General features: G+C 49.0%; 7 protein-coding genes across 13 annotated transcripts; 4 read left to right on the top strand and 3 right to left on the bottom strand.

The window, feature by feature from the left end:
• The first annotated feature begins 95 nt into the window (after window positions 1-95).
• FVEG_08171 (hypothetical protein) lies at window positions 96-1,711 on the top strand. The gene is made up of 2 exons (XM_018897010.1): window positions 96-828; window positions 888-1,711. Exons 1-2 carry the CDS (start codon window positions 662-664, stop codon window positions 1,681-1,683), a joined length of 963 nt encoding a protein of 320 aa, XP_018754569.1. The 5' UTR covers window positions 96-661; the 3' UTR covers window positions 1,684-1,711.
• Window positions 542-5,408, bottom strand: FVEG_08170 (hypothetical protein). Of its 4 annotated transcripts, XM_018897007.1 has the most exons (6): window positions 4,954-5,408; window positions 4,591-4,627; window positions 4,198-4,532; window positions 4,044-4,141; window positions 2,562-3,991; window positions 542-2,513 (listed from the first exon to the last, which is right to left on the bottom strand). In XM_018897007.1, exons 1-6 carry the CDS (start codon window positions 4,958-4,960, stop codon window positions 2,225-2,227), a joined length of 2,196 nt encoding a protein of 731 aa, XP_018754566.1. In that variant the 5' UTR covers window positions 4,961-5,408; the 3' UTR covers window positions 542-2,224. The 4 variants fall into 4 exon arrangements, with proteins under 4 accessions (XP_018754566.1, XP_018754568.1, XP_018754567.1 ...); XM_018897009.1 differs by having other exon boundaries at window positions 4,044-4,532; XM_018897006.1 differs by having other exon boundaries at window positions 556-2,513; window positions 4,591-5,408.
• FVEG_08169 (hypothetical protein) lies at window positions 4,836-7,322 on the top strand. The gene is made up of 5 exons (XM_018897005.1): window positions 4,836-6,014; window positions 6,082-6,195; window positions 6,262-6,278; window positions 6,331-6,481; window positions 6,535-7,322. Exons 1-5 carry the CDS (start codon window positions 5,793-5,795, stop codon window positions 7,123-7,125), a joined length of 1,095 nt encoding a protein of 364 aa, XP_018754564.1. The 5' UTR covers window positions 4,836-5,792; the 3' UTR covers window positions 7,126-7,322.
• FVEG_08168 (hypothetical protein) lies at window positions 7,111-10,808 on the bottom strand. Of its 3 annotated transcripts, XM_018897002.1 has the most exons (6): window positions 10,558-10,636; window positions 10,152-10,488; window positions 9,490-10,100; window positions 9,347-9,440; window positions 9,218-9,300; window positions 7,111-9,172 (listed from the first exon to the last, which is right to left on the bottom strand). In XM_018897002.1, exons 1-6 carry the CDS (start codon window positions 10,605-10,607, stop codon window positions 7,258-7,260), a joined length of 3,090 nt encoding a protein of 1,029 aa, XP_018754561.1. In that variant the 5' UTR covers window positions 10,608-10,636; the 3' UTR covers window positions 7,111-7,257. The 3 variants fall into 3 exon arrangements, with proteins under 3 accessions (XP_018754561.1, XP_018754562.1, XP_018754563.1); XM_018897003.1 differs by having other exon boundaries at window positions 10,152-10,808; XM_018897004.1 differs by having other exon boundaries at window positions 9,490-10,808.
• A 1,957-nt stretch (window positions 10,809-12,765) lies between these two features.
• FVEG_08167 (hypothetical protein) lies at window positions 12,766-14,751 on the top strand (the record flags this gene model as incomplete). The annotated part of the gene is made up of 2 exons (XM_018897001.1): window positions 12,766-14,498; window positions 14,559-14,751. The coding sequence occupies 2 exons, from the start codon at window positions 12,766-12,768 to the stop codon at window positions 14,749-14,751; spliced, it is 1,926 nt and encodes a 641-aa protein (XP_018754560.1).
• A 1,309-nt stretch (window positions 14,752-16,060) lies between these two features.
• On the top strand, window positions 16,061-16,967 carry FVEG_16265 (hypothetical protein; the record flags this gene model as incomplete). The annotated part of the gene is made up of 3 exons (XM_018905507.1): window positions 16,061-16,138; window positions 16,190-16,277; window positions 16,387-16,967. 3 exons carry the CDS (start codon window positions 16,061-16,063, stop codon window positions 16,965-16,967), a joined length of 747 nt encoding a protein of 248 aa, XP_018754559.1.
• A 248-nt stretch (window positions 16,968-17,215) lies between these two features.
• On the bottom strand, window positions 17,216-19,577 carry FVEG_08164 (hypothetical protein). 2 transcript variants are annotated; one of them, XM_018896999.1, is made up of 3 exons: window positions 18,852-19,577; window positions 18,696-18,800; window positions 17,216-18,645 (listed from the first exon to the last, which is right to left on the bottom strand). In XM_018896999.1, the coding sequence occupies exons 1-3, from the start codon at window positions 18,934-18,936 to the stop codon at window positions 17,444-17,446; spliced, it is 1,392 nt and encodes a 463-aa protein (XP_018754557.1). In that variant the 5' UTR covers window positions 18,937-19,577; the 3' UTR covers window positions 17,216-17,443. The 2 variants fall into 2 exon arrangements, with proteins under 2 accessions (XP_018754557.1, XP_018754558.1); XM_018897000.1 differs by having other exon boundaries at window positions 17,216-18,800.
• Between the last annotated feature and the right edge of the window lie 796 nt (window positions 19,578-20,373).

Below are 20,373 nucleotides of genomic sequence, written 5' to 3'. Positions count from 1 at the left end.
GGCCAATGACCGGACCGAGCAATGCTTATAACGGGCCAAATAAGGCAGTGAGGGGATTTCGGGATCTCAGGACAGTGTTTCATCATCATCCCTGGGCTACCTACAGCGTTACATCGTAGATATATTGCATGTGCGCTGCCATATCTCGGGACGGTTTCATGGCTCGCGTTTGACGTCTCAGATCGTGGGATGGCAAACCCCGGATAGTCAAGGTCACTGCTAAGTCAGCGGAAACGTTTGAAGGGGAAGCTTGTTAAACACGGCTATCTGGCGTTCCTGGACATCGTCCTCTCTTGGCATCAGTGGTGAGGCATGCTTAACACCCCTGTGATATCACGGATGCTGTGACAGCCGAACAAGTCAAGATGACAATCCCGTCGTTGAGAATCAGAATATTAAAGCTGTGGTATCCACGTTGTTCTAGTTTGTTTTCTCGATCTGACTTGACTTGACTTATAAAGACGGTTTTGTCCTTTCGTTTACACTCGCTCGTTCAATAAGCGCTGGCCTGCTTTTGATACCTTAATTCCTATTACATTCGATTCGATTCTTCAATTGAGGTCAATCTCATTGTTTAATATCTTTTTCTTCTTACTTCTGACACTTGTTTACATTACTCTCCTTGCTGGCTGGTCCGACACGTTCCTTTCGATTATATAACATGGCATCTCTCAAGACTCTTCTCTTCGGCCTCTTCGCTACCACGGCTTTGGCGATGCCTTCTGGCCCTCGGTTCACCAAGAGGCAACTTCAGTATCACGATTTGTCCAAGCGCCAGAATGCCGCCGCTGCTGCTGCTGGCCTCAGTGACTTGGATATCCTCCAGTTGTAAGTCTTGATAGCATAGCCAGCCCTGTCACACTAAACGGCCCAACTAACACGCTCAGCGCCCTGACATTGGAGCATCTTGAAGACACCTTCTACCGCGAGGCTTTCTTAACCCTCTCCGACGAGGCTTTCGCCCTTCTCGGTCTCTCAACGCAAACCCTTGACGACATCAAGGCCATTGGCAAAACCGAGGCTTCTCACGTAGTCCTCCTTCAGTCTGCCCTCGCAGGTAATGGCATCACACCTGTCCAAGAGTGCAAATACGACTTCAAAGGCGCAACAGCCGACCCAGCTGCCATGGTTGCAACAGCTGCTATCCTCGAGAGTGTCGGTGTCTCGGCCTACCTGGGTGCAGCACCACTGCTCTCTGATCCCGCTATCCTCGGCACCGCTGGCGCAATTCTCACTGTCGAAGCACGACATCAAACCGCCATCAGGATATTTTCTCAGGCAAAGGCAGTTCCTCAACCTCTCGATACCGCCCTTGGACCTAGGGCAGTCTTCTCACTCGCCGCACCTTTCATCACGGAATGCCCTGAGGGTTCTAACCTCAAGATCGAAGCATTCCCTACTCTCGCTATGGCCGAGGGCCAGGACGTCAAGGCTGTAGCCATTGGAACTAAAGTGAAGCTTGCCTCCGAAGCTGCCGCTGGAGCGACGCATTGTGGCTTCACTTCTGGAGGTCAGCTTCCCGGTGGAACCAAATTCACCCCCTTCACCGAGGGAGAGGGCTGTGAAGTTCCTCAAGGAGCTGCGGGTGTCGTCTACGTGACCTTGACCAGTGCTGGGCCTTTGGAGGGCGTTTTGTCAGATGACATTACTGTGGCTGGGCCTATGGTACTGACCCTTTCTTAAGGGAGCTGTCGAGAGGTGTTGATGGTGGTGGTATGGTAATGATATCTTATATCCAATATAGACTGCAGAGCTTCTCCGCTCATATCAATATAATCGCTAGTCACTTATAAGTCCCTTATGAAGCCACCAGTTGTGTAGTCTGACTTTTCCTCTCTTTTTTTCTTTCTTTTTTCGTGTTGAATTGTGTGTGAAAGAAGCTTTCCTGACTGGATATAGTCCACATGTTGGATATCACCAACCTGGCTATATCTACAAGGATCTTAGATGCTTCGTCCAACGACTTCTGGAGCCGCCTGGCTGGGGTCGTGTAACCATGCTCTCCAGCGCCACCTCCTCACTCGATCTCAACCCATCCCCACAAGTCCTGCTGGCAATTCCTTCGACACGTCTGCTGATGTGATAACTTTTATGTCCCTGACTTTTTATGCCGCCCGCGCCAACGCCGCCAAGTCTGCAAGACGGTTTTGTGACCAAAGGGGCCACGATCAAAGACCACTAATGTAACATTTGCCTTATATATGCCTCAAGCCTCGGCCATGCTCTAGAAAGGTCGCGCCTCGAGGTATGCCTGGGCCTTGGCCCATGCATCCTTATCTTCCGCACGTAGCTCGTCCGTACCCAGCATTTTAACGCCCTTAACGAGTGCATCGATAAAGTCACGCACGACACGGAAGTCCTTAGTTAGTGACTCAGCATATGGCACGAATGTCTTAGGAAACTCTTCCAGCCGCTGTAAGCGAGCCTCCTGGTCCCCTCCAGCTTCATCGTCATCGAAGAAGGTTCGCACAGCAATGCCGAGGCCAATATCGGGCTCTTGATGGAAAGGTAACCTATTCAAGTGTTAGTGGTGTCTAATGAAAGATAAGAAAGAACTGTACCGTCGACTGATTTCCAATTGGTCATCCCTTTCACGCTTCGATTGTCCATACAAGAACATCGAAGCGACAATCGCCTCAACCAGATCTCGATCAGCTTCTCTCACTGCTGATGCCAAAGACCAGAAGCTGAGCAGGTTTTTGTTAAGCGGACCAGTGTATCCATAAACCTGGTGCCGAAGCTTCAACAAAGAAGCGCACTCGCTGATCAGCACAAGAGTTGCCTTTTCTTCATAGGAACCTTTGCGGGGCAGGCCAGCCTGGCCTTCAGTGTGCTTCCCCGTCAAAAGTCCGTTTCGGATGAGTTCAAATGCAACCAGGGCTGCCTCCGGAAGACCAGTCACGTCCGGGTGGTTCTCCTTGGCGTCCTGGAGAATCAGAAGAGTATTGGCCAAGGCATTACCCCAAGGCGTAAGTTTGTGCTCATCATTGGCGTATCCTCTCAGGTGGAGGAATCGCCAGATGGCCACCGAGGTCACCATATCTGTGCTGTCGATTCCCTTTATGGGCCTCTCCTTGGGGAATGTCTTGGCCACAAAGTCGGAGTTAACAAGTGACAAAACTTCCAGCGACACGGGGCCAGCGAAATCATCAGGGAAGAATGCACGAAGATCCTCATCCTTGACACTCCAGCTAGCAACCCTCTGAGAGGGAGGAGGGTTCACAGAGCGATGGTTGATCGTGTAAGAATATTTGGGGTCAAACCAGACACGAACTTTGATGTTCTTGTGCTGGATACCTCGGTGAAGTCTGGGGATCAACAGAGAAAGGGCTTGCTCTTTGATGGGCACTATTCTGTCAGTGATGAGCTTTTTGTATTCGTCCGAGGCAACTCCGTCCAAGGTTGGCTGGATGAGAAGTTGACCGTGGGTAATGTTGCCCAGTAGACGGGGCCCAATCAAGCCGGTGTTGAGGTAGTGAAATAGCTCAGCCGGCAACTGAAGGCCGAGGTACTCATGGTTGTCACTAGTCAAGTGCTCATAGTCGTTTACACGGATCTCGCCACTCTCAGCGATGTAAACGAAGTGGTGGACAACCATTCTTGCCTTGCGATACTTGTCAAGCCAACCAGAGTCCTTGCTTTGGAGTATATCGTTGAAGCTGGCGCAAGCAGTTGCGACACTGTTTTCTGCAGTCCTCAGCAAGTTGGCTGCAGTCGAAATATTGTAGTCCGAGTATATAGAGCTTTCCAGAAGAGCAGGGAATGGAGGCAGGAACGATGTACCGGCCATGAGAAAGGAGTCGATGAACCTTGGCTCACTTGCAGTGGGTGTAAGACTGCGCATAACCTTCTTCTTCGAGATAGCAGAAACGGCCTTGGCTTCCCAGTCGAATGCCCGAATGACAGAATCCTTGACAGGGTATAGAAGAAGTTCCTGAGAGCCCATCACACCCGAGCATTGGTCTGAGTCGATCATTTCGAAATAGGCGAGCTATTACTATCAGAATGAGAGTGACAAGTCGTAAAGTTCATGAGATACGCACCTGAGCGCACGCAGTGTAGGGCGCAACCAAGAAGTGAAGTCTACGGTTCTTCAGAACCGTTTGAAGCAACGGGTAAAGATTTTGAATGCGAAAAGCACCTATCATGACCTCACGTTAGGTCGATTTCCGAAATTGAGAGCCAAAGTTGACCAACCTGGGCTAGCACCGAAGGTCGTCACCGCCTCCTCAGCGGCCCCCTGAGAGTACAAGTTCCAGGCCTCATCTGTCTTCTTGTTGGCCTTCAGGCCACGATCCAGAGTGATGTCATCTTGGCCGGTTACGGGCTGGCCATCGAAGACGAAGAAAGGGACAATCTCGAACTTTGCCCAGAGATCGAGATTCTGGTTTATGTGTGCTTCGACCCCAGTAAGGCCACCGAGAGCTGACAACAGAGGTTCATGGGCAGGAGGGGTTTCGAGAAGCTGGCTCAGGTAATAGGTTGCATCAACAGCGATGGCGCATCCTTCGAGCTCGGAGATGTCGTGGGTGCTATATTGCTTTCTGTTAGCGCGAATATGTTTGGGAGAGCAAGTCGCATGGCACATACGAAACCTGGTCATTAATCCAGGAATCCTCAACAAGGACTGGTTCGAGAGTTAGCATAAGCTACAAAAAATAAAGTGTAAGGATATCGCAGAAAAAAACCAATGGAGAATGTATTCATCGTGGTGTGATCTTTACGATGAGCAGCTGTTGGGGTAACCAATCTACATGCCAGGACTGCAATTGACTTTGCATATGGCCTAGAAGCTTCCCCATGAACGATTGAGCTCGCACAAGCTGCGTCAACCACACCGGGAAGCTTTTGGCAGCAGCAGCATGTATTGCAAGTTGTACAATCCCAAGCTGAACCCTGAACCAGACTGACTCTGGACCAAGCCTGCTACTAAGCGCACAGGGTGAGACTCACATGGCATCTCGAAAGACTCGCAGCAACTCGGAAGCCCGTACTATAGTTCCTGTGCTGGAGATCGGCGAATGAGGGTAGTTTGCGGCAAGGTATCGTCGGCCGATTGAAGAGCGAGGAGTAGAAATCGCAGGCGTTGGCGGCAAGGCGTTGATGTTGACAAGATATGGCGGGGTTGAAAGGAGGACCGCCAAGTGAGTTAAGGTGCTGGCTTGGGATTGAAAGGCGCAGCCGGTGAAGAGGATAGGCACCAGGCGGGCCGTCGGAGGGGTCGTGATGATGACAGCGAGAGACCGACGTAGGACGGAGGGAGGAGGAGAGAAAAGGAGGATTTTACTATGATTTTTCGTGGGGAAAATGAAGGTTTGGCGAAGGTATCTTCAGCTTCAAACGGACAGCTGGTGGAAGACGTGACAGGAAAGTTTGGCGAGTTACAGTGGCAGGGACGTACCTAAACGGTACCTGCCTACCATGCCACACGATCACCAAATGAAGCGGCCTACGGGCGGGACGGGTCATTCTAACCGCTACCATCCATTGCCAACCAGGGGAAAGAGCGGGCAGCCCTCATGTGTGGCTAGTGGGAGTCGAGTTACCTAAGGTAGGTGGACCTGACCACTGATGTGGCTGTGCAGTGCCGAACTCGCCCGAGGTGCTTACAGAGAGGTACCTACACTCAATTACCATTACGAATAAGGATGGTGGGGGATATGACGCTTTTTTGTAACAGATAAGAAATCAAAACCTCTCATTGCTCGCTACTTAAAATCCCATCTGACCGTAAAACAAGGCCGTCGCTTGTATTTCAGCTTCCATCCCACTGTTCATTGCAAAGCGCAACCATGAACTATCCCATGAGAGATAAAGCTGCTCACTTCAAACGGCCTCTGGGACCAGACCAGAACACGGCCAACATACCAATTATTGATATTTCTGCTCCTGATGCCGACCAAAAAGAAGTTGCTAAACAGCTTGTCGACGCTGCTGAAGAGCATGGGTTCATTTACATCCGCAACATGGGCCATGACATTCAAGCTAAGGACATTGATGGGGCGTTTGATCTTGTGAGTAAAGAGAAGCAGATCTGTTTGAATTGATCGGGAGTTCAGGTGACTGAGAATACCGACACAGGTCATAAAGACATTCGAATGCCCCTTGGAAGAGAAGCAAAGGTGCACGATTCAGACCAACAACCGGGGGTGGTCTGGCATGCACTCCGAAACACTGGACCCTAAACATCAAAAGGTACATTTGCGTGGTTCTTCAAATTGAGTACTTTATTGGGATAAAGGGCTAATTCTGTTAACTTAGGTCGGAGACTTCAAAGAGTGAGCAGCTTCCGAGGCATTCCATGATATGTCACTAAAATAGCAATCGCAGAGCCTTCAACTTTGGCGAGTTCGCTGATGGGAAAGCTCAACAGCCTCTCCCATCTGACCTGGTTCCCGATGAGCCTCAGATAAGTGCTTTTGCTAACTCCTGCCATGACCTCTGCCAGAAACTTCTTTACCTGCTTGGTCTAGGTCTCGGTGTAAGTCGATTCCACAATAATCAGCCTCAAGCATTATCTTATTGTAAAACCAGGTCGACGATTTCTTTTCCTCTGCTCACAACACAGAAAAAGGCGCTTCGAGCTCTATCCTTCGTTTTCTGCGTTATCCACCCCCGGAATCTACTGCACACTCCGAAGATGACATTCGTGCTGGAGCTCATTCAGATTACGGCTCTATCACTCTCCTCTTCCGTTTAAAGGGACAAGCAGGACTCGAAGTTCTCAGAAAGGATAACGTCTGGGCACCTGTTCCTGTGTCTCCCGCTGGCACTGAGCAAGACCCCAGCCCGCCCATTCTCATCAACATCGGCGACCTGTTGTCATACTGGACGAACGGGCTGTTCCGCAGCACTGTACACAGAGTTGTCTTCCCCTCAGAAGGCAGCTCCGGGGTACAGGGGGAGACAAGCAATGGGCCAAGATATTCAATCGCATACTTTTGTCACCCTGTCGGGGCCGTACCTCTTGAGCCTGTCCCTAGCGAAAGAGTAAAGAACTTTACTCCTTCCGAGGGAGTGTCCAGCGAGAACCCTTATGCTACAAGAAAGGTCATGACAGCCGATGAGCACCTATTTATGAGACTCAAGGAGAGTTACGGCGATCTGTATGAGGAAAAATCATAGTTATATAGTTACATCACACATGATAGGACAGCACAATCGTTTTATCGATATAGTGGTTTGTTAATCATAAACTAGTGTGGTCTGCCGGCCGTGTGTTTTGATCCCGGATTTCCCATCACTGGGTTCCTAATTTTAGATAGTATGAAGCTTCCAACGCATGCGCCAGTCAGAGAACCCGTGAAAGTATTTCTCTTCGATAGACTCGTCTTCTTGTGTCGTAAGATAGGACAAAAAGCGCCAGTCGTGAATTTCGATGTGCGTGCCTTTGTTGAAAAGATTGTCCTTACGAAGCTCCTTGAACTTTCCTGCCAGGTGCTTGAACGCAAGTTTGTTGTCGCTATCGCACACAACATACGCCTTTGAAGGTGTGGTGGTTTTCCCTTTCTGTCTGGCCTCCTTCTCGGCTTTGAGCCATGCGTCGATGTCAGTGACAGGGGTGTCAACACCATGCTGAGCGAGAAATGTTTTCGCTTCTTCTTTCATGGTGAGAAGGCCGGGAGAAACGAGTACAACTGCCTTTGCAAGCATGCAGTGTTCGCCAGCATACACACATTGTCCTTCCAATGCCGCCGTTACTTTGGTTATTGACGGTTTCAGGCGCTCAGGTTCAGTCTCTGTCTGAAGCTCGCCAGTGCCTGGGTCGATGATGAACTGTAGGACTCCAGCGTTAACCCCATCGGAGTTGCTGGACTCTCCAAAGAAGCTCTCACTTGGAGAGGCAGGACAACATAGTGCGCAAGAAGACATTGCGGGCGGAGGTCGCGGGTTGTTGTCCCTGTCGGCTAGAGGCGCGCGTGGTTGTGAAGCAAGATCAATCTGTGGGGAGTCTTTTTGGCTTATCGATGATTCATTGCTGCTCTTCAAGCGTTTGTGCTGCGAAGTTGGTACAGTGGAGGGCAGGTCACGTTTGTGTTTGGTGCACAATTTCGTGCGTGACGATGGGTCAGCTCGCAAAGATGGCGTAGCTGTTATGGAAGGCAAATCCAAAGATGGGGCCCTGTGAAGTCTTTCGCTTCGGCCGCGGCAAGGGGTGGCTTCAACTGGTGACTTGGTAGCCAAAGACGACGTTGGAGACTGCGTAGAGGTGGTATTTTGTGTTGATTTGCGAGGTGACGGTGTTGGCATAGTAGTCACTGTCAACTGGCTCACTGCGTCAACAGCAATACCACGAGGGTCAGCTGCTTCGAGTTTTGCAATCCACTGCAGATTCTCCTGGCTATCTTCTAGTCTGCCGGCAGTGGTAGCCTCCTTTGCCAGTGCCTGCAACTGCTCGAAAGATATGGTATCAGTGAAGTCCCGGTCAAAGTGAATTTTGGTCACCGAAGGGAATCTGAGGCTCCAGAAGCCAGTATTTCCCACTCGGTCAAAACTGAAGCATTTCAAATCAAAAACCAATGGCCTGGTGAATATGAACGTCGGCGGTGACCCTCGTTCAACTCCGGGAGCCAGTTTGAGAACCAGTGCCTCATTGTCGTCGGGAGAAACAGGCTCCGGGTTCGAATAAGTGACAACTTCTCTCAGGAGAGCCTCGTTCAGCTCTACAACATTGACAATGGTAAATTCTGGTGTAGCGCCCCAGCTTTTGACTGCTTGCCTGTTGTCCAGACAGCCAATATAGAAATGAGTCCACTTGAGCCCTGGAATTCGGTAACTCAACGCTTTTGTTGGGTCATATCTGGCACCGACAGCCGAAAAGTCGCCAACGTCTCCAAAATTGCCAATGTACTCCTTCTTGAGCTTGATACAGCAGCTCGAAAATTTCCGTCTCTGGTCTGTAAAGTCGAAATATGGCTCATCTGGTTTCAAGACAAGACCTTCTTTCCGAGCCAAAATAACCATGGCAAAAGCTTTACGAAGAGTTGAGGCTCCCAGAGGCTGTCCAAAATCAATAACTTGGCGCGGAACAAGGCTCGCCCATCCTTTACGGCAACAGACAAGATTGGAGAGGATCTTAAATCTCTCCGAATGCCTCAAGTTGACCAGAGACTGATCTTCCAAGAGCATAACGTCATAATAAATTATCATGAGGTGTTCCTGGGGCCCAGGCCTAGGAGTTTAGTAACACATGGCGGAGAAAGCACGGAAAACTTACAATGAATCTAGTTCTGTGTTCAAAAACCTTCCTCTTCGTGACACATGCTTCCTAATCCTATGAAACGGAAGTATCTTCTCCTGCTGTTCTATGTTAAAACTGGCTCAGAAAATGAACAAAGATACCTACAGAATCGTCGTACACAACCAACTCCCCTTCCAATATGCACGCTTTCTTGACTCGGGCATCGGGCTGTCCAATCTTAAGTGATTCTAGTATAATCCTGTCCAGGGGGTCAGTTCGTATATGCGTGTCGTATCATTTGTACTGACTCGCGAAGTGCTGCTCTATCTTCTGTGCTATCTTTGCCGCTCTTCGAGAATATCTGTAGGCATTGATCCCCTTTGCTTGGATCGACGTGAATCTGACAGTATTCGCCGTCAATCTTTTCCTCCACGCTCATGCGTCCATGGCCCATATCTAGACAATGTTTAATGCTACGCCCCTTGACCCAAGGTTGTCGTCCAATTTTGACACCCAGTTGAGGTTTGATTGCGCCCATAATCTGTTCGCGGGGTGTTTTGCGCCCACAATTAGGAAGAAGCCTTCCTCGTATTGCTTGAAGGGAAGTGATCGCAGTAGCAAAATCATCCTGTATCTTCAGAACGCAGGGCAAAATAGGATCGCACAGCCGATATATGAGGTACGGGTCTAGAGCGAGCGGCTGGTAGCTTTTCAAAATGAGCCGCGTGAACCATTTTGCCTCTGTTGCGCTCAACCTTCTGTAGAGGCTCTCAAGATCAGCCCTGTTGCTTGGAGTCAGGCTAGCCTGTGAGGCACGAATCGAGGGAGAGCTCCATTTTATTTTGGCTGCAAGAGAATGAAGAAGTTGGTCAATTTCTTCAACTGTAACAAGGTTTTTATGATCGTAGCTAGGGCTTGGCTAATATATGATTAGCTGGCACCTTCCAAGCCTCGGGCATCCTATACTCACTGTGACAGTGAGGATGCGAAAAACACAGTCTGCCAAATCGACAACAGACCCTGGCTGGCGGTACTGAGCTAACTCCTTAATCCTTGACGAGCCAAGTAGGTATGCACGGCCAATGATTCTCTCCAAGCGGGCAGACTGAATACAGTAAACTCGATCGGTCCTTTTTTCAGGAAGAAGTGTCGATAACAGCGTCGGGAGGTCCGTATCGTGAGCATCTACGTAATCGCGATGGCGAGTGAACCACTTTGTGACAGTGTCGGAGCAACTCTTCTTACTAAGAGAAAGAAGGAAGGATTGCTCTAGCAATTCACAGACCAGAGAGAATGGAAGCGGCATACTGAGAGTTCATTATGCCTCAGTTGTCATCCAAAAAGGTGTCGTTGTACGAGAACAAAGAACAGCTCACGATATAGATTTCGCAACTCGGATGAACGGGTGGAGTGTCCAATTGTTCATACTAAAGTGGAGAGAGCAGGCAGCACAGTCACGGCATGAGAGAAAGATGACATTCTCACAAGTTTCCAACAATGGGCAGTGGCAGTGCCTGAGGTGGTTTGGCGAGGAATGTAGTGAGTGAGATGAATTACTTGTCAAACCGTGCTGAAACCTGCCCTGAATGGCGGGAACGCGAAGTTGACGCGAAAGTCACATGATGTTTTAATCAAGAGTCTTCTAGAAACACCGATTAATCTTCACATCCACCATACCAGTTATTATTGAAGAGAAGTTCCCGGCGCGTTGTAAAATAGGTTATGTGAGGCAAGCAAAAGGATACAAAATCTTGAATAAGTTTCAAAATGTCGCTTGCGTATTGTACCAGGATATTCAAAGCTGAGCTATAAGACCATCCTCTTCAGGCACTATCATTATATTAAAAAGTCTAGAAGTCTGGAATGGAAGGACGACCTAAAGCGCAATAGTCAATTAGATACTCCGTACGCAAGTCAGCTTACGAGTAATTATTGCGAACATACGGATACATACTACGTACTACCTTTGTTATTACGTGCAGCATAAGGTAGGCGGCGATTCTAAATTGTGCTCAACTCATGCAAGGTCCGCTGCAGGCGCAAAAGACAAAAATGGCAAAGACCCCTGACCCTGGATGACAGGGTCACGGGAACGAATTCTCCATCGTCGTGACAAACGTCGACCCTTCTTCAGTCAGGCCAGTCAGTCCAAGATGCTTCAATACCAAGTACCTAGCCAATGATGGCAAGGAGATAATCGTCAGAACTTAACTACGGGCAGCGCAGATGCTCGTTTGTCCTCGTCTTGGAACCCTTGCCTAACAAGAAACGATCTAACGCACAAGCTGCAGTAGTAGCCTGTCGAGCTGGCAGTTCTCTTGACAACGGACGGATTAGAGGGAGAGGATAGCAACGGGGCGGTCTGATGAATCGAGCATCAAAATAAATTGAAACCAAGAAGTTGAGATCGGATGGCCGACCTTGTGAGTCAAACTGGGGATATGATCCACTTCCCACAAGGCGTTTAGCTCGCTCGATGGATGGCGCAAAATGGGGCAGCGACAGCTGGTTGTCGGGGTCAGGTGGTGCGATTGTCACAACCTGTATGAGACCTGCGGGTTGGGCCGTAAGTGCAACATTTTGGGTCAGTTCGCATGGCACTGGCATGACATGGTGTTTTGATGGATTGGATGCCGAGGATCCATCCATTTGATTGATTTATGAGTCTCCCTCCATAACTGCCTACCTACCTACCTTACCTATGTAAACAAACATGCCCCAATTTCCAATACACGAGACCCTGCTGCAGTAACATCTACAATTCATGTCCAATACTTTACCTTGCCTGGCTGGATTAATCGATGATCAGGTTCACGCGCCCCAAGTACTACACGCATTACATCCTCAATTACAGGATCACTCGCCTACTGAGGCGTACGGATACTTACTTGTTCGCGGCTCCAGTTACCTTGACAGGGCTGCCGTCGAGTTCGCCATTCTCCCGGAATTGCGTATCATCAACAACATCCATCCAGTTTCTTTTGCTTTTTCGACATCCCATATTTGCATCCCGCAAACGCCTGTTCGGGAATATTCGCTCATTACCCTCTTGATCCTTTTCTTGCAGTCGACCCTCTTTTTCATCAATATTCTTTCCTTTTATATCATCTTTGTTTCTAGCTCATAATTACAGTCTTACTTCTCGCGACAATTGATTCACTCAACGGCTCCTGATCGCCCGCCCCATCCGCTTAACGTCATCTTGTCCCTTGCTGGGATTCGTCAATTTGTTCGCGTCTGGCCCCTGGCAAGCCTCATCGTCCCCGGCTTCCTAATTCGAGAAGTTCCTGCGTCCTCCCCAGCGTCCAATGGTGTTCCACTGCCCGTTCCTATTCCTATTCTCCTGACAACGCCCCCCAGCCCGGTTCAAGTTCAACGCCCGCCCAGTCAACGTCTACCCAAGTTAGGGGATCTAGGGGCGTGCTACCGAACGCCTGCAGGACTCTATTTACGACAACAACCACTGAGCAATTGGTGGACACTCCACCAAAATCCACCCCGGTTGGCGCCATACCCCATGCGAAACTTGATACACCACCAAGCCACCCACAATCCACCTTGGACTCGCCTCTCTCCTTATTCTGATGACTGGCTTTCTCTTTCAAATCTGCGTTGCCCATCGTTGCTCGTTCGCTCTCTTCGATGATCACCGCCATCTGACACAGTTACACCATAGAGCGCTCACTACCAGAGCCGCTGTTGCTGCTGTCGCCGCTGCTAGATTGCGGCGCATCAGAGCCCGAAGAGCTCCAGCCACTCATTTCCATTCTCAGTTACGTTTCAATTTGCATAAACGCCGAAGACTGCTCGGCCTCCGTTCCCTACTTTTCAATAAGTCGAATCCCTACGAGTTAATAGGCATGGCCTCGCAACAACAAGCTATCCGTCGACGCTACTCAGTTGCCGACCGCCTGCCAGCGGATTTAGTTCTTCCCACCACTCCATCCAACTCGAATTTTGAGACAGCCCCTAATTCGACCATTTCTGCTACTGCTTCTCCGACTGTCGGTGTCGCTGCCTCTGTCAACCCTAGGTACGCTCCTATTCGTGACCTGGCTCAGGGGTCCAACCCGAGACACCTTAATTCCTCCTCGCACAACCGCCACGGCAGCATGACTTCAACAGCAGCAATGCCTTCCCGACCGGTTTCAAAGGACGAGAGCGTCCCGTTCAGACGTGGCCATGCTCGTGCCAAATCTAGCGTATCCAGCATGAACCGCCAGGTCAATCGACTCTCTTTGACGCTTCCAATTGCACCCCCTACAAGCGACCCTTCCCGACCAACGCCGACTTCTGCTTCCATGTCATCAGTTCCCCCGACACCAATCGAATCTGGCATAGCCACTCCTGCTGACACAAATGAGTTCATCATCGCAATTGCTGCTCAGGAGAGACGTGTGCTCGAATTGCGTGAAGAATTGTCGCGTGCCGAGGCAGATCTAACGTTGCTCAAGAAGAAATGGACCGCACAAGAGAAGAAGGGCGATAGCACCTCTTTCGAAGTATTTCGCAGTCCCATTTTATCCTCAGAAGATGATGGTGCATCTATCCGGCGAAGTGTCGACTCAGATCGCAGGAAACTGTTACAGCAGACTCAGAACCCAGCGACTCCCAACCGCAGAAGGGTTCTCCGGGGTGGGCACACAAGAACACTATCTCTGCTATCGCCGGCGAAACCAGACGCAGGATTCTCATTGTATCAGGATCGCGATCACGAGCACGAGCAAGTGAACTTACCTTCGATAGAGCGCAGGACCGCTCAATTAACAAACCCTCATTTATCTAAGCGTGCCTCGTGGCAGCCACGCACCCAACAAAACGGCCCAGTTGTTCCACAGATTGTCGAGGACTTTAAGTTGGGCCTCAGGGCTTTCGTCGAGGACATACGCCAGATTACAGTCGGGGATGAGCCTATTAATGGTCAGCCCGTGCGTTCCAACAGTGTCAACGAACGTGGCGAAGTCAATCGAAATCAGGACACCATACGACCGAATCGTCCGCTACGGCCCAAAGTGAGCACAGTATTTGAACCACCTCACAACAACTCCGATACAACAGAGACCAAATCCTCGACCTCGATAAGCACAGCATCGAAAAGGCCCGAACTATCTTCTCGGAGCAAAACGAAGTCCAAAAACAAGTCTTTCTCTTGGCAGCCTCTTGGGTTTGATTCGATGGATGATAACGACTGGTCTAATTGGGAATCTCCGGCCTCATCTTCCAAGACGTCTCGCTGGAGTGGATCTACTATTGGCAGCGGTGGATTGGACGATATGTCTGCTACTTCAGATGAGGGAGAACCTGCGGACTCACCCTCGTAAGTCACTTGGCATTGAAATTGAGATGAAATGCAACTGAAGATGCTAACCTGGCATAGTAAGAAGAAGTCGACCGGTTACGAAACCCCTTTGCTCTCTCCCAAGCTAGAAGAGCTTCTACCCAATATCGTCAACCAGTTCTCGCCCAGTAACATCAAACGCACCGCGACAACCCTGATGGATGAGTGGGAGAAGTCCCTCACGGACCCCAACTATCCTCATAAGACACAAAACAAGGAAAACACTGCTTAGCCAATCTTTGCCCCAACCTTTCGCAGCGCATCTATATTATGTTGAGCATACTTTTGAAGCGATTTGCACACATTTCTTTACATAAAAATGGCCAGGCGTACACAGTTTCGGTATCACAGACCGGTATTTGACGAGAAAGAAAGAAAGAAAGAAAAGAGGCTCGGCTGCTCCTGATGGAGTTTGCAATTAATGGATCCCATTTCGTTGCGCGCTGTTGGCACTCTTGAAATGGCTTATTTGAATCTCATATTGCGAGCCATTTTGCTAGTTCTGTCGGTTGTATCTCTTCTTGTATGGCTTGTGTGTGTCGGTTGTTTGGGCGTATCGTCTGAGTATCTGTGCACATGCAATTTGGGTTTTTGGTGTTATTTAGGATTATGATAGTGAGACGACCCTCATGAGTGACGACTAGGGAACCGTCACATTCCAAGTCAATTCGTAGTTTATTAAATCTTCGAAATATTGCTCATACCTCCATGACTTAGGCGACAAGCAACATTTTCACTTCAAGAGCTTCTGGCTCGCCCGCTAACACATTCCCACTGCTGTTTAAAGATTTAGCAGCCGGGGACATTCGTGTCTCAGATTTATCGAGTCTCGGCTAGTTAGTACGCAGATCTTCAGCCGGACTCGTCGTCAAGATCTCGATCTCTTGTTCGTTGCTAGGGCAGCCAGGAGTGGAGATGCGTTCGATCTTGGACATATGAACGACGTGACTCCGAAGTATGAGTGATCCTGCAGTAGCAGGGCGTAAACATGAAGTCACAGAAAATCCATTGCCCAACGGACTTAACAACCTAAGGACGGAGCACAGTTAGCACACGGCCAAAAAAACAGTCCGATGTTTTGCTGTTCTCCAGTCGTATTACATATACCAATGGAGTTCGGAAAACTTGGCTGGAGCAATGCAAGTTTTCGTTCCGAGCTTGGCTAATAGGATTTATCTATTGGCTTATTTTGGACAGAAGTACATTTTCAGGCAATTGATAAAATTACTTAAGCACCTTTCATCGGAGCATTAAGCGAGTGCGAGCAAGCCACCACCACCAAGAGTGACTTGACCAGACCAAACCAACGTTATTAGTCGTCGTATGCAGCATCATCGAGGCATATGATATTTCTGGACCTCGCATTCGCTTCGTTAACATGTTGCTGAGACATGTTCCTTGTGACGTGAATAATTTGGTTGCAGCTGAATCACTTCAGTAGAAAGAACCGTCAATATATAAACCACGCGCCATGAATATTTGATGCGACTCTTCCAACTCTAGCACTCAATATCGAATTGAATGAACTAAACGACCACAAGATGACAAAATCAGAACTCCGCTCCAAACTGGAGCCAACTTCCCGGCCTCTGACATTTGCCTCTACAGCTGGGATGCTTGTGAGTTATACACCCTGTTTTCACACTTGCTCTCAACTAACACATGATAAGTTCATGTTCAAAGACTGCTTCAAACCTCAGACTACAGTAGTCGTTGGGTCGTTCATTCAACTTGCACTTTGTGCTGTTCTTCCTCTCCGTTGGGCAGTCGTCCCACCCTTGGCCGTCTTATTGAACTCCATTGTCACAACCACGATCCAACTTTACAGCACAAAACCCAATGAGTATAATAAGAATGTCGTACCCAGGCCGTGCCACTGCACAACTTCCTTTCTCTACTGGATTCTTTGGCTCACCTCCCGGAGCAAGCCCCATGGTAGTCTTTCATCTCGGAATCCAGACCAACCACCCTCTCGGTCTCGCAGCACCGGGCATGGAGCAAATTAGCAAATATTTCATGGCTATGCATAAGGATCTTAACTCCAAACGAGACGAATATGGTATGCTGAGTTCTTCAACATGGCGAGGAGATGAAAGGAGCAGCAATAACACCCTTCTTCTGATCTACTACTTTCGTGACTTAAAGAGTCTGCACCGCTTCGCACATGACGAATTACACCGAAAGGCATGGGACTACGTCAATAAATCTAAGCTCAAGCATGTGGGAATCTTTCACGAAACGTTTAACGTGCCGGCTCGTGAGTATGAGAATGTCTATGTTAATTGTCGTCCGGTACTGATGGGCCATATGACGGTGAAGACGGCAGAAGGGGTCGAGGAAGAGGAAAGGTGGACCAATTCCCTTGTCAGTGCAGATACTGCCCTTTTGAAGACGCAGTATGCAAGGATGGCCAGGGATGAGCATGGTAGTTTAAAGGACACGGAATAGTGTGAAATAGTCCTGCTTCTTGGTCCGGAGTTTGAGCGTTAAGTGGATGGAGATACCGAGCTCTATCTAGATCGTCTAATGATAAGGTTGTTCTTAACCAAAGAACCTTAATGAAAAGGACTGAATGGGTGGCATATTTACACTAAGAATCAATGACCATTACTCAAAGGCTCCTTTACGTACGAGACTCTTGTTCTCGTTGCTACGAAGCGCCACCTGAGAATGGGATTTGCTGAAAGCAAGCAACACCAAGCAACAGATGGGTATATGAAAACTCATAAATGGATCGTCGCGAGTCCTTAAACGTTGGCAACGTAATCAATAAGATTTGTAATTATAATTCTGTAGCCTGACTTAGAAGTCTGAGGCCAAGTAAAGTCCAAACTATCCAAACTAGCAACTTCTCAACGCCGCAAGACAATAAATATAACAGATAGCACCTCTCAACGCCAAGCCCTATTATAGAAATTTGAGGTCTAAAAGTCGATGACCAAGAATGAAACACCCCCGATGACACCGGCAAGGAAAAGGAACGTCAGAATACCTGCGCCAGCCTTATCAGCCGTCGTGATGTCCTTCATTGGAGGGGTTCCATCATTGTCGTTAATGTCCGTATTTCCACCGCCCGGGTTTCCTTTGGATGTTCCGCCGGTTTTAGAGGTGACAGGCCCCTTGGCACTCTCCACTAGCGTGTACATGATGATCGAGAGGGCGTTCATCTGGGGACCAACTCCAACAGAACCATCAAAGCTACCCGTCGTCCAAGAGAAGCCGCATGCTGTGCCTGCAGGCCCCTTGTAACCCTCTGTGGGTGAGCCTGTGCAGATCTTAGCGGCGGCCTGTGCACTTGTCTTGATGAGCTCCATGATCTTGTCGTTTGTAGACGAATAAAGCTGCGTCGTGGCTGCCAGCCAACGTGCAAGATATCCCTTAAAGCTCTGTTGGTCCTGACTGCACTGTTTGTGAGGTTCGCAAAACTGCTCGTAGATGATCTCATCTTTGACAAATTTGTTGAAAACATCGTCGAGGAGACCGTCCGCTCTCTTCTTCCAGCTGTCGCTCGAGGTGAGGTTGTACATGACCGCGGCGCCGTGAAGGAAGATGCCTGTGTTGTAGGACCACTGTGTCTTGTCGATATCGGTACATTTCTTTCCTTTGGCATCGCTAATGTGAACACCGTCCTGAACTGCAAACTTGTCGGTGATGATGCCAGAATCCTCATGCCACTTCCACAACTTCTCAGCCCAGTCCGAATAAGTGTCGTTACCAGTATACAGCGCTAACCGAGAAGCGACATTGAAAAAGCAGCCATTGGAGATAGCGTTCTTGTAGTCGTAACCAGTATTCCACTTAAAGATCTGCCAACGCATACCACCGTCGCAGTAGTCTGCGTCCCAGCGACTAACGTACTCATTGAACACAGCTTGAACCTGAGCGAGCCATCCGGGTGTGTCCTCAGGAGGATCTGGGAACTGATGCTCAGCTGCTGACATTGCAGCCATTGCCCAGAAGCCCTGGTCGTCGTTTCCTTCAGTCATTGTCTGGTTATCGGGCATGTAATCGCCTTCTGTACCGGCTTGATGGATCATGGCTTGTTTTGTGATGTTGTTATAAGAGTCGTCACCGGTGAGCCACCAATAATCAACAAGAGTACCAAACATCGCGCCAGCCTCCCACCCTGTTAATGGTCAATAAATGCTTAGGGCTCGATTGGCATGGGAGCCTTACAGTAGTAAGGATCTGGCAAGTTTCCTGGTGTATCGCCGGTGTTGTTTCCTGTGTAGTATTTTACCAAGCCATAAGCTGCCTGGCCGGCAGCCTTCTCGATAGATTCTACCACTATGCGTTAGTTTCGCTCTACTTTTTGATCAAAAAAAAACTTACTATTGTCATCCCATGTTACGTCGTAGGCATTGACAGCTGCTGCCCAGCCAAGTACCGCAGTAGTTGCTCGAAGTAATGAATGCATCTTGGCAGCTTAACCCAAAACTAGGAATACCAAGACAAAGACGAGACGGGAATAACAGATGGACTGGACCCTGTTTGATGCCAAGCTCGGCTCGTGTATCCCACTTAGACGCGTGCGTCGCCAAGAATGAATTCAACGATATATGGTGATAGAAATATCCAACCACGGAGATGAAAGGAGTGTGCCTAAGTGAGTAGCCGAAGAACAACGGGAGAAAGAAAACGTCGAGGAAATGGGAATCGATATGCAGAAAGAGAAGGTGTCCTTCCTTCTAAAATTGGCATTGCAAGAAGGGGGATGGATGCTCGAAACACCCCAATTTTTTGCTGTGGGCATGGCCACTGCTGACATTGACTGATCAATGTTGGACGATACGTCAGGGACTCCACTGCAAGTTGGAGGGAAGTCCCCTTTTGAAATGAATTTGTCCAAGGAGAGTGGGAGCCCATCATGGCTCGGGCTCATCGGGGCCATACGATGTGATGGATCATGGATGGATGGGTGTGCCTTGAGGCGGAGCAACAACATTGATCCTACGGGAACGTGGATCGTTAGGGGGTTCACATACACAGGCGACAGTTGAGACTTCTACCTCGAGTCGGCGAGTCTGTCATGAGAGAGCCGTGAGAGAGAGAGGTACGCAAGCAGGCATGCAATGCACTGCACAGTACCTGATTATGATCGACTCCAGTGTAAGCAATGCTCCATTTGTTCCTGGAATAAATGCGGTTCCCGGAGCCAGCACGATCCAATCGTTGGCTCAATCCCTTTTCTGCATGACCTGAAGAGCGGATAAGAAACTATGGAGCATCTCTTTCAATTCGGCCGAGACTGAAAGAACCATTGTTCCGTAGGGCAACCATGGATCGTATCGTATCGTATCGTATGCTTACATACTGGCAGTACACAGTCGATGAGGCGTGTGTGTTTCAGTTTCCAGGAAGGGCAATTCGATCTTTACTTAGCGAGTTAGCCAAGCCGGGATCACGGAACTCATTGTTTAATTATTGGTTTAGGTTATTTTGTTCCCGCGTTAGCGTGCGCCTTTGAAGAAACTCTAGAAATACTCTATGCATACTCCGTACTGTGGTAGGGATACAGTACTGTGTGGACCGGTATGTGGGAATGCTGCCAGAAATTTATCCCTGCTTTAGTACATACATAGGTATGTCTAACCAAGCATGCGTATGCACTGTATCCTGACGCGCGTATGTACAGAGGATAGACAGTTTCTTTATCTATAACGAGCTTTGGTTTCCAGTCTAGCAATTGTTTCAGCCACTGGAGCTGAACTTTATCTAAGGTATACAGCACTGTCTGCAAATTAGAGTATGCAGGATGTTGCAAAGTGATCAAGGACCTAGGCTTATCATTATTTGGACTTGGACCAGTAACCTAAATGGTCTTGCGCTGAATAGGAATTGATGAATCTGATAT

Source organism: Fusarium verticillioides, chromosome 3, assembly GCF_000149555.1.
Source record: "Fusarium verticillioides 7600 chromosome 3, whole genome shotgun sequence".
In the NCBI taxonomy this organism is placed as follows: Eukaryota; Fungi; Ascomycota; class Sordariomycetes; order Hypocreales; family Nectriaceae; genus Fusarium; species Fusarium verticillioides.
This window is presented reverse-complemented; position numbering and strand designations above follow the sequence as displayed.